General features: G+C 35.4%; 1 protein-coding gene across 1 annotated transcript in view; it reads right to left on the reverse strand.

Annotated features, from left to right (window-relative positions):
- DNAH5 (dynein axonemal heavy chain 5) overlaps positions 1-12,624 on the reverse strand; it is a 181,887-nt gene that overhangs the window by 77,523 nt on the left and 91,740 nt on the right. Inside the window, exons 18-29 of the mRNA XM_088537102.1 lie at positions 12,049-12,211; positions 11,294-11,530; positions 10,359-10,549; positions 10,178-10,280; positions 8,748-8,884; positions 6,995-7,196; positions 5,272-5,507; positions 3,239-3,457; positions 2,863-2,925; positions 1,732-1,970; positions 696-936; positions 26-225 (exon numbers count right to left, since the gene is read on the reverse strand). Of these exons, the coding sequence (XP_088393228.1) occupies positions 26-225; positions 696-936; positions 1,732-1,970; positions 2,863-2,925; positions 3,239-3,457; positions 5,272-5,507; positions 6,995-7,196; positions 8,748-8,884; positions 10,178-10,280; positions 10,359-10,549; positions 11,294-11,530; positions 12,049-12,211 (2,231 nt within the window). The remainder of the gene's footprint in view (positions 1-25; positions 226-695; positions 937-1,731; positions 1,971-2,862; positions 2,926-3,238; positions 3,458-5,271; positions 5,508-6,994; positions 7,197-8,747; positions 8,885-10,177; positions 10,281-10,358; positions 10,550-11,293; positions 11,531-12,048; positions 12,212-12,624) is intronic.

Consider the following 12,624-nt stretch of genomic DNA (forward strand, 5'->3'; position numbering starts at 1 on the left):
TTATATCCCTCCCCATTCCTGTTACCTGTTACTCATGAGAGAACCAAGAATCATCAAGCTGTCCTCCATGCTAGTAATTGTTTCTGATGTGCTGTCTCCTCTTAAGAGAAGTTCCCCGCGGGTTTTAAAGTTTGCAAAGACAAATGTTTTGTTGTCCCATTCAGCTATCACTTGTTTTAATTTCTGCTCAATGTCTCGCTCCTTCACAGCGCTTATGCAGATATCCTTTTAAATAAATAGCACATCAAAACAGTCTATTAACAGATTAAGCCTCCTGTATCCAGAACTAACTGATACTTCCACTAACGTACTTAGGCTTATGAGTAATCATTTATTGAGTGAAAAGATCTACAGACATATGTACATCATAGCTAACAACTATACCCCACATCACAATAAGACCAAAAATAGTGGGAATAAAAGGAAGATAGTGTGATTACATTTCATACTCTCAATATTACAAAGCAAGCCACCCTCACAAACTAATTCCTGAGCCAAGTTGCATGCTTTAAAAAGAGGCATTGACACCATAGTATACATTCTTCATTTTTTTTATGCAGAAAAGTGAAGTGGTGGCCCATTCCTCTTTTTTCTTTAGAAAAAAAAAATCTGTTCTCCTTCTTATTATTTTGACTCAGATACCATTCCAGTCCCACATTTAGTTTTATACATTTATTTCTGTTCCTTCCCAGTACCTCTATTTCCTCTTTATATCTTAGCAGTGGAGCTTCCATGATGTCCCTCAGTTTGAATGTTTCAGTTTCTACATCAAAATTATGTTCAGTGAGATCTGTAATCCGCTTCCAGTGCCGAGGCATCATTGCTTTATTTGACATACGCTCAAGCAACGGGCAACATTCATTCAAGTCCTCAAGAGTCTTCTTTAGGTCAAGAAAGGCTTGCCATTCCTTTAGAGCACGAGGAAGTTTATGACACCTACATAAAAATAATCCAAGCTTTATTAAACAGGTTCAGATGTTCTGACTGCTACCCATTTATCTACCATATCTAGGTTTAAAGGCAGACCACATATCTTCTAAATTCATTTTAAGGAATTTTAAAGATTCTGCATGTGATTCAGTATGTGAGAAAACCTGGTTCCTTTCTGCTTTGCTGTCTGATAGCTAACAGCCTCCGCTCACCACATGGACTGCAGTTGCATTATTCCGGTATGCTTTGTCCAACTGACATCCAGAAACAATTGGACCACTTTATTTCTTGATTTCATCTTTTGGCCAAGTTTATGATATGGACTGCTCAGTGCTCTAGCAGAAATCCTTTTCATCAAAACGGGCAGCTCTAACTCTTTAAATCATTTGATTCCTAGGTTGATGAAAAATTCAGCTGCTATGCATACAGTGCATTTCATTTTTTAGCAAAAATATTCACTAATTTGCTAACCTGCATTAAACAAGGCTGAATCTTGATATCATGAATGAATCTGCTGACTAAAGGAAATGCAACTTCCATTTAAGTAAAATAAGTACTAATTCTTAATCTATATTCCAATCTTGTAAAAAATAAAAAAAAAAGTTAACTGAGAAGCTATCCAAAGACAGTAAATCTCAACATGTAAAGTTTTTTTTTTTTAAAAATACTCTTTTAAGTTAATAATGGATATATTTTTTTTCAATTGTTTTCAATTAAAAGATACTAGTTTGCTGATTTTAAACCTATTTAAGATGTAACAAAGCTATCTTAGGCATCTCACAGACATAAGTAGTTTCTTACCTGTTCTGAAACTCCAGAAGTTCACTGTTAAGTTTTCCAGTGTCTAACTCTGACCAAAGAATATCGTAGTAGCCATTAACTGTGTCAATTACATTGTTATAGAGGTTATAGAGCTTGTGTAACAGGTTCAGTTGTTTCTTTATCTCCAGTAGCTGATGATACTGCGTAACAGGCAAACCAAAAAGCTCTTCCCCAGCAGTATAAGTAATATACTTCCGAAATAGATTATCAAATCGATTCTATAAAATTAAAAAGAAAAAAAGAAAAAAGAAATAAGTAAATAATAATAACAGGAAATACTACCAATTTACATTGTTAACAGCTATTGTTTGGGATTTTCATGAGAAAAAGAACTTTTAGAGAATTAGGAATTCAGAGGCACATGTTCAGAAGTTGGCATGGGGGATTCTTTCTCTGTGTGGCACAATGATAGAAGAAAGAGTAATTCCTAAACTTGCACTTGAAAGAGGTGGAGCATGAGAAGCAAAGCAATGAAAGTTGGATGTGGCAAATGCTACTTTTACACGTATGCTGTGAAGCTCTTTTAGGGAGGTTTGCAGTAAGGATTACTACTGCATGTAAGTAGCAATTAAAACAAGTAAATTTACTTGCTATTTTTTATATTACTGAAGGAATATAGGAAGAAGCCAATTGCATTGTGGGAATTGGAATCCTCATTACAGGAACAGAAGTTAATGGTATAAAAAAAACATTGTAGCAGGATAAGTAGCCAGTTTGAGTGCTAACCTTTAACTGTGTTTAAATAAATAAATAAATAAATAAATAAGAAATTGTGCAATCTTATATGATGAACATAAGAACATTTATAGACAAATACACTATGTTTGAGAATATGTTCTCACATCAGGACACCTGAATCTAGTAATTATTAATCATTAGCTCAATATTTCTCTTATATGGCTCCTGAAAACATAATTTTAATCACCATTCCTTGCAAGACCATAGAAAAAAAATGCCAGCTATGCTTCCCTTAAGTTTGAAAACAGACTTTGTCTGGTGAACAACCTCACTTATCAATGAATCAGCTACTCTGATTCACATTCTCAAAGCCTTCACATGTTAGTTTATTTGCACTAATCGTTCCAAGTAATGTACTGAAATTAACAGTACCTGAAACATAGCAAGTCTGTCAGTGGCTTCTTGAGGCTCTAAGCCAGGCACCATTGGCCCATTCTGAAAAATAAGTAAAAAAAAAAAAAAAAGTAAATAGTGAATTTTGAAGTAGAAAAAGAACACGACATTTCTAAGGAGTAACTTCTAATTCTATGTGCCAAAGTCAAACTTTTGCTGCTGCAAGATTTCTCCCCTACATCATGTGGGGAACAGAGAGATCACATGGTGCCCTACACTAACCACTTAGTGTGGTTCAACACAGAACACAAAAGGTAATTCATTTTCTTTTTAATATAAGAAGAGTCTTCTCAACACTTTTAAAGACCAACATTTTTCAAAAATGCCTTTACTATAAGGCAGCACAAATGCTTACCTGATCATAATCCAAATAGAAATGTTCACAATCTTCAATAAAAGTCTCCACAGTGCTAATTAGCTCTCTTTTGAAGTTTGGCTGCAAAGAAATCAGCTGCTTTTGTACTTCATTTGCCTGGACTAGCAGTTTTTCCCAAGTATAGTGTAAAGTGTCCACCCTGTCTGTCTCTTCTTTGGCCACAAGTAGATCATATTTGTTTAGCATGGCATAGGATTCCTGTCAGAAGGTTGGATCAAGATACACAAAACAGTAACCAAAGTTAATTTTACACATCCATTTATGGTAACATTTTAAATACTTAAGAACATAGAATGATTTATTATAAATAATAGGGAACTTTTTGTTTTGCATGACAATTGGCACCAATCTGGCAAGCCAATGTCAAAATGAAAGAAATATCAAAATGAAAACTAGTTTGTTCACCTTAACTCCTTATCTTTCACAGAACTTTCTGCTTGTGACAGATTTTTATCCCTTAGTGCACTTAGCCTCCCTACACAGGTTTTAGTTTCACTTAATAACAGTGTTATTCTGATACATGCCTTATTTATTATGACCAGAGCAGAACATTACAGGAAGAGATCTATGAGGAAACAACTAACCAGAGGCATTCAGGCAAACAAATCTCTGTTCCATGGGGACATTTAAGCCTCACATCCTGTTTTCAGCATAAAAGTAGTAGGAAGCTGTGATACTACTTCTTGCTCCCCTATTTTCTCAGAACACTGATCTCCATTCGTGCCACCAATTTGTTATCTACAACCTACTGAAACTCTCAGCCAAGTTTCATAAAATCTAGGAAATTTCGCTACCTAAGAAATTCACTAACTGCATTTCAGGCTCAAACGCATTCGAAATTCACTTACTGTGAGTTAGCATAGGGTAGGCTGCAGAATTCCTTGGTGCTCTAACACTTTCATCTGAAATTTTTTGATTGAACTGGAATTAGTATTTGCCTTTTCCAGTTCAATCAACTTGCAGACAAATCATGAAGATGAAAAGAGAAATTATTTTTGTCTCTTGTCTTACTAGGTCTGCCTCCACTTCCAAAATCTGAAGCATGAGTCCTTACACCTAGGGAGCCCAGGCTCTTACTTGGACAATTGTAAGCCTAAGAATCCTTGACTAACACACCTTATGCCTTGGCTCCACATCACAGAGCAAAGAGACACCACCAACTAGTCCTGCCAGGAACCTCAAAAAAGTCAGTTCCTAAGAGCCCCCATTTTACCCATGGCTATTCCACAGGTGGTTCCAGCTGCTGATACACTTGGCTTTTCACCATAAACTAGGGAATTTTATTTTGCACATCGTGGGACTACGTAGACCCTCACAGCTTTGCAGGCTGAGTCATATAGTCCTTAGCTCCCAAATATCAAAGGGCTCCCTGTTCTTTCCATTATTTGCATGTATGAATACATACTGCACTACAGAGATTTCTCATGCTCAAAAAAACTGAGTGAGAAAACACTGTGGTTTTTTTTTTTTTTTTTTTTGGTGGAGAGGGGAGTGGTGTGCCACTTTCACCCTATGCTTCCAGACAAATGGTTAATACATGTTAACGATGCCAACTTTCCATGTTTTTCCACCCATGATATATCTTACTGGCATAGCAATCACTCCTATGCATTCTCATATATATCTGTACACATACTCTAATTTGCCTGACATTAGCTTTCTCCTCTACTATAGGCTAAGCTCCTGCAAAATAAATATATATATATAGAGAGATAGGAAAATCAATGCTTTTCATATATTATTAGACTTCTTCTATATAAACTTTCTTAAACTTAAAAACTTTCTACTCTATTTTGCTTACTAAGCCACCTCTTTTCTCAACAAATTTACATTTGTCCTATTCAGAGTTACTTGCAAAAAGAAGGTTTACAGGAACACAAAATGCTTGCCACCCAAGCCCACTAACAGATACATGAAAAAATATCTTTTCAATATGCACTGCTAAACTTAAACTCAGAAAATAATTGCTCTGTATACCCAGTAGCTACGTAGGCAACAAGCCTTTTAATTACCTCAATGGGCCCTATTTGAAAGTCTATGGAGATCTGTAGCTCTCTGATCTCCTTTAACGCAGACATGGCTGTTCTTATGTCATCCAGATCCTTGATGGGGCGATTTAACTTCTTTCCAGTTTCCTCTATAAAAGTGAAAATTTTTTCCATCTCTGTTCTGTACTTCTTATTACAATGACACCCCAGCTTAGTCATCCGTGCTTTAGTTTCTGCTCTCAGTGCTAGCTTCAGGTCAGCTAAAAAATGAAGAAGTAACAGATACTTAGGTTTTCAATTTTTCTGAAAATTTACTTTTAATCTTGTTTCAATGTGCTCCAACTTTACAGTCTAGCCATCACATACAGAGCAGGTGAAATAACATTGCCGCATTTGAGTTGTTCATTGCAATTAAGGATTGCTTTCCTCCTATCTTCTCAGAACACAGCATCTTTCCTCCTGTTATCCATTGGCTGGACTGCACACTTTTCCCATCTTGTTCACATATTACTATACACATTCTTATTTTATACCTCAGTAACAAACTGGTCAATACTCTCATTTATCTCAGTGTAACATCTTTTCAAAAATGAATCTTTTTAAAAAATCATGAGGGGAACAGAAGAAGCAAGAGACTGATAATGGAAGCTGAAGAAATAGAAAGTTAGGTCTGGTTTATTAAAAGCAAATGGTCTATCAACCTTTTAAGAGTTTTACCTTTAGCATCAGTAGAACCAAATGACAAGCCTTTAGAGTGTAAATTGAAGTCTTGCTGAGTTACTGCCCAATGTTGCAACAGCTCAGTCTGTTCCCCTAGAGCTGTGCCTTTCAAATTTCCTCCTCACAGTTCTTCACAAAGGAGTCAGAAAAATCAATAGTGCCACAAGCATTACATAAAATATTAGCTGGACATAATTTCAACCTTGACACAGTTACCTACACAATCACTCTGCAGATTTCACTTGCGTTTCTTCCTTTTGACAAAGCATCTTTTTTCTATACTTAGCTCTCACACCTCATGGGTCTTTTTGGATCGTCGACAGACTTAACATTGTCTCCCTTGGCTCTAGGGGCCTCCCTATTTCTCTAGTTCTTTCCAGCCAAGCTTCACTATATTGAACAATTGGTTAATACTCTTTCCTAAGCAAACACATTGTGCTTTCTCAGCTTTGATACAAACTGCAAAATCAGCTGCATGCATTTCTTATACTTCATCACAGATCATTACTGCTGTAAAACGCTTATGCAAAATATATTTGTGTGAAGTAGGACCCGCGGTAGTGAAAAGTGAAAATCTGCTGCCTTCTGTAGAAAAAGGGTATCAGCAGCAACATACATGCTTCACTTAACTAATTGTATTAAATCCAAGATTTTTTTTTAGTATCAGCAGCTCACTTTTGTCTCATTATATGTGGCCAGCCAGGGAGAAAAACAAGATAGGCAAATTATCTTACTCTATAAGCTCTCTGCTTATGAGAGTGACTGAAAGAAGGACAGATAAGTATCTACCATCCACTCATAAACAAGCAAATGTTTCCAGATGGGGCAAGGAAAACCAGTTGAACACCCTTGTGTTAGACAAGCATTTCGTTCACTGTTCTGGCTGTAAATCCATGCAAACAGCCATTTCCTATTCCTCTTTTCCATCTTTAACCCAGGCAACCTTTCCAAACCAAGGCACATTTTTTCTTCCTATTGGTGCCAGAAAATATATATCCCAAGACAGAAGCACAGAATTGAACTATACCTGTATACAGTGCAATAGCTCCCACACAGATGTATTCAGGCTCAGAATTGATTTTCAGCTCCAGGTCTCGAAAATGAAGAATCTGAGATTCAAATTCTGAAAGCAATGGGCTTCCCATCACAGATTTATCAATAGTTTCCTCCTTGTCCTTCTGCCATATATGGTGGTAACAACTGAAACTCTCCAAAACTGTAAGAAGTTCCTGGAACACAAGAAGTTCGAAGAGAAATTCTGAGCAAATTGTAGCATACACTTCTCAGCACCTACTAGCCAAAACACAAAGTGCGCAGGAATGGAGAGGGTTGCATCACCTCACTAAACAGAAGTAAATTTATGCTCAAGCAGGTTCCATTAGCAATCAAAAGCCTTCCCAGGCATTGCATGATAATCACTTTCCATTTGCTACCTTGCTTGTAGTATTTCCCAATGTGGTGATTCCTCAGCCAGCAAAATCCCAAGACACTGTGGGAAATATTTCTTTCCATTTAAGAAACAATATACTTGTCCAATAACCAAAACTCATGCAAAGATGCCCTTTTCTTCGTTTTTCCAGTATCCTCCCATGCCACTTACTAGACAAGCAATGAACCTTGAGCTCCAGGTCCCAAGGTAAGAAAAATAACAGTAATTCTATTCATTCTCTATATGATGAAGTTAAGATTTTTTTTTGCATCTATAACATTGATAGTAAAAATTAATTCTACGGTCAATTCAGCTATTTGTGATTTAAAAAATATTTAAGGAACGTGCAACAAAATTATCTTTCTGGTTAACAAGAATTCAAGAAAATGCTAAGCAAAAGATAAATCTCATCAGTTAATTAAAAAAGTAAATGAGAGGTGATTGCTACTAGAAATAATCCATATCATGATTTAAAATAAACATAATACTTACAGGCATTTAAATTGGGAGGAAAAAGAAGAGGAAAAAAGAAAAGAAAAAGAAAAAAAAATCAAAAGTTTCCAATTACAAAATATTAGGTCTCAAAATACCAAGATAATCATTTATTGCTACCAACTGCACTTTAGTCTTCAGCGAAAGCCTGAATGTCATTCACCTAGTACCACTGAAGTTATGAGGTTTTGAAACAAAAAATTCCTTCTGGCAAGGCTCCTCACTGAGGTTGGACTGCATCCCAGCAGGAATTTGTGGAGAGTTCGCCAAAGAAATATCATTTCTAGACCTACAGTTTCCTAGAGTGTATAAGGAACAAGAAAAGGGCAAAGAAATCATGTAGACCCCCTTAAGCTATCTCCTAAACTCCCACTGAGTTTTATGTAGAACTTGGCAAATGCCAAGCTGGCAGCCAGTTTTTCTTCCAAAAAGCTTGGTAAGTTCTGCATATGGGGCCAAAACTCATGTTTAGAACATGAACATCAATTCAATTTAATACACTTGTACAATTACTAATACTTCTGTATTAACTATACATATTCAAATATATTTAATGTTTTTAATGATGCTTTATTCTCTGGAGAAATGTTTTTAATCAGACTTAAGTTTTTCATTCCACAGTATCTCATAAAAACCTCATAAATCTTTGAACACTCAGTATATTTTACCTTGTTTTCAATGTAATGTTTTCACAGAATAATTGCAAATTTACAGATACGTGTTCTCCAACCACCATATCAGATGCATTCATATGTTTAACCAGTGCTTTAAATGCTCACACTTATTGCCCAAGGATCTTAAAGCAATATACTAATATCCCTTGGATAATGATATTAAATTATCATGTCTACTGTCTTACTTTTTTTGTAGAATTAATAACAGTGCTGAGTACAGATACCAATTTAATAATTTCTTTGTTCTCTGAAACACTCTTGAAGTAGCTCTTGCTTTGGTCTGGTTCAGACAAATTGAGTGATGGTGCATCAGAAACACTATCTGTAAAGGCAGAGTCAAATAGAGAAGCAGTTATAAAACATGGTTTAGGCCAAGCAAACTCCTACAGATAAGAACTCCAGACCTGTTTCTCAATAAGCACACTTTTTAGAATTATGTGTTCTTAACTAAAAAGGCAGCTAGAAATATAGGTGACCAATAAAGCTACCACAAATTCATAAACCTGACTTTGCTTCTTCTGAATTTTCTGTCAAATTTGGAACAAGTTCCACTCTAATCTTTCAAACTTCCCTTTTTCCTCTCCCATGCTCAAGGATTATCATGTATGCTTCACCTGAGTGATTTATTGAAAACTTTGCACTAACCAGATCCACACATTTTCTTATTTTCATGTGGGGTAAATCATGACTGAATTTCAAATTGAAATTAAGATTAGATCCTATCAGATTACCACAGCCAGGTCTCAAAAGGTAAGAATAATACAAGGAAGCCTCAAAAAATTAGTTACAAAAAATAAATTTACTATCATTTCTGGTTTCATTTTAGGGAAGACAAACTCTTGGTTTTGACTGAACAATTTCTTAATCCGTTCAAGTATTACTTCTCTACTTTTTATGTGGATTAGAGGGAGCTACCCTAAGCCCATATTATTTTGAAGTACCTGAAGTACAAAGTTAATTTGGTTTTATTCTAAACAAGTTTACACAAGAGCAATTAAGCAACCAAAGATACTATCTTAAAATTCCTTTGAATGAATTCCGTCAGTAACCTAATTCCATGGTTTATCACAAAAGAGATTAAGTTAAATTTCTTCTAGAAATTTTAGTTTATTCAAGACCCTCTGCACAACCCTTTTCACCAATATTACAATTTATATAGATATTTCTACTCAGTAATAGTTGTTGTTGGAGACCAATTTACCTTTCTTAAAGGTCATTTCAGGAAAAGCTTCAAGTTACAATCCACACTGCTAAATCACAAAGTTTTTGCACAGTGAAAGTTACTACAGTTGTTTTCCTAAATCACTCAAAATTTCTACAGTGCTGCCCAAGATGGTGCCCTAACAACCTGACAATTTTTACAGATAAAATCCAAATCAGTACAACTCTGAGAATCATAAAGCATTCCCTTATTCAAATCCACAAAGGACAAACACTTTGAGGTAACGTTGGTCTCCAAAGAAATGTTCTGCCTTTTATGGCATCCTATTTCTTCCCTAAGATGGTTTAAATTTTATGAAAGCATTATTCTCTTGATTTTGGTGCATTTTCTATTTAATATCCTTTAGCATATATCGTATAAATCACATTTATTTAACATTCAGTTTCATATTACCATGCATGTTTTTCACTCCAGTGTCTTTCATTGCAGAATCATCAGAATCACTGTCTCTGCTTTCGCACTGCAGATCAGCCACTTTTCTCTCTAGCATTTTCTTCTGTAGAAGAAATAAAAAAAAATTTTTTATTTTCAATACCTTTGATATTTTTTAAGTAAGGTTACTAAAGACACAAACCTTTGATATTCTCTCCTTACTCCACTGTCCAACTCCTTTTGTTACACTGACAATGCTATCCACAACTTTATTAAACATTTGCTGCACCTGATCCAAAGAGGGTGTCATGATGACATTAGGGATAGACAGGTTAACACTAGTCCTAATGATAGGACAAACACTTGTTTTCTGCTTAGCGGAACTGTGATCTTCTAAATGAAAGAAAGAAAGAAAAAAAAATGTTAATTTTTTTTCAGGATGTCAATCTACTTGTCTTAACAATATAAACTAATACATACAGTATAGTTTTGGATATTGAATGTCATTTCTTATGGAAAAAAGAGATTCCTGAGTAATTTACAAGGACTATGTGTTGGTCAGCAGCCTACAGCAGTACAAGCAAAGCTAAGTGCCATTCTTTTTCTCTCTGTGCAGTTTCTTGTCAACCTTTTCACTGCAGCTATACGTTTAACAGATCATCTTTTTATCCAGTTTGTATTCCTAGATTCCTAAAGCTCCTGCTATACAGATAAAACACAACTGTGTGCTTCTGTGGCAATTACTGAGCAAGAGAAAGAGAATACATCTTTTTTTTTTTTTTGTATTTTCTTTCATATGGTTTTATGCAAAAGCAAATGTAAAACTGGTAACCACTTATCAAGTCTGATCTCCTGTACATACTCTACTGCATTTAATGCTTAACATCCAGCTCGAGTGGAGTCAGTCCTATGATAAACAGCATCAGCATGGCACATTACCCTTCTCATATGAAAAGAAAAAAAAAAAAAACACTTTCTGCAAATATATCATGATATCTGTTGTGGCATAACAAACCAGCTTATTCAAACGTTTTTCACCTCTTTTACATGTTTGGCTCTATTTGATATGGTTCTGTAATAGCATATCTAGATAATTTCATTTCTTAAGTAGCTAGGAAGGCACTGCAGAATGGCCACCTAGGAAGTTGATCATGGAAAATGCATGGATGCGCTTGCGTATGGTCTCCAGAGTATTCCGAGTGACTTTGAAAAGGGCATCAACATTACGACGATTAAAGTAGGAAAGCAGTTCATTGGCTTCTTCCTCTAACACTTCTGATTCCTTTCCCCTCCTCTTTGCCAGAGGTGATAGTTCAGCCAATATCTCACTGGAAATGTGGGAGAAGGCCAGGCTTTTTGATATTCTTTCCTCTTCTGTAGATATCATTAATCTAGTTAGTTAAACTGACTTAGAAATCTTAAAATAAACACAATAACACACAAAAATAAACACAAAAACATAACAAAGCAATAACCCACGTGTCTGAAGTTAAGCTGTATGACTCTTGCTAGATAATATTCATTTGTCATCTGTTCCTCAATTTATTGGTTCTTACCCCCTACTTACCCTCTCTATCTTCTTTATTCAGTCTGAACTGGCATAATTGTCAGCAGAATTTAGATAATACTTCTTAACACTCAGTCTCTAGGAAGTCCAGCTTCCTAGCCAATTAAGGCCTGTAAGTATCTGTCCCTATAACAAAAGCACTTAAACGTGCAATTTGGATGGATAACACTGGCCTATTTGGCAGATCACAGATGACTGAGATGATCCATCATCACCCAGGTAAATTCAAACAAACGTCTTTAAAAATCAGACACTGTTCCCCAAAACATATTATCAGCATGCAGAAGAATACAATCACAGAATTATAGTAATGTTCATCCCTTACCTGGACTTCTCTCGTTTCTTCCACTGGTAGGCACAACTGACTTCTCATCTCCTGTTGTGAGCTGAACCTCAGTTTCAAGTAACATATTAATCAGCTCATTAACAGCTTCTTCCACCAGTGAGCTTTTTAAATGTAAAGTCTGGGAACCTTTTCTACAGAGCTCCTATTACCAAACAAAAACAAAAATATGTTCTTAAATTCCTTATTCTTTTGGCTATTTCACAGTCACATTAGCCTTTATCAACAGATTTCAAGGCCTCAGATTCATCAGGAAAAGTTCAACCCATTGTTTTTAGATCAGTTTGTCCCACACTCTAGCTTTGGATTCTTGTGCAAAAATATCACAATTTTCAAAGTTATTGTGTCTCATTTCCTAAATCATATAACTCAGAGTTAATATTATCAATCTGCTTCTATAATACACAGTTCCAATAAAAAGTTATCGAAAACAAGTATTTCTTCCATTTATTAATTTTCTTAACTTTTAACGCACTCATGGGAGAATTTAACCTTTTTTTTTAATCATTACAGTTTTACATTAATTCACTGTGCCATACTGAATATAAACCAACTGTA

The sequence above is a fragment of the Tinamus guttatus genome, unplaced genomic scaffold (assembly GCF_059628265.1).
Source record: "Tinamus guttatus ecotype Peru unplaced genomic scaffold, ASM5962826v1 Tinamus_guttatus_pri_ptg000730l, whole genome shotgun sequence".
Classification (NCBI taxonomy): domain Eukaryota; kingdom Metazoa; phylum Chordata; class Aves; order Tinamiformes; family Tinamidae; genus Tinamus; species Tinamus guttatus.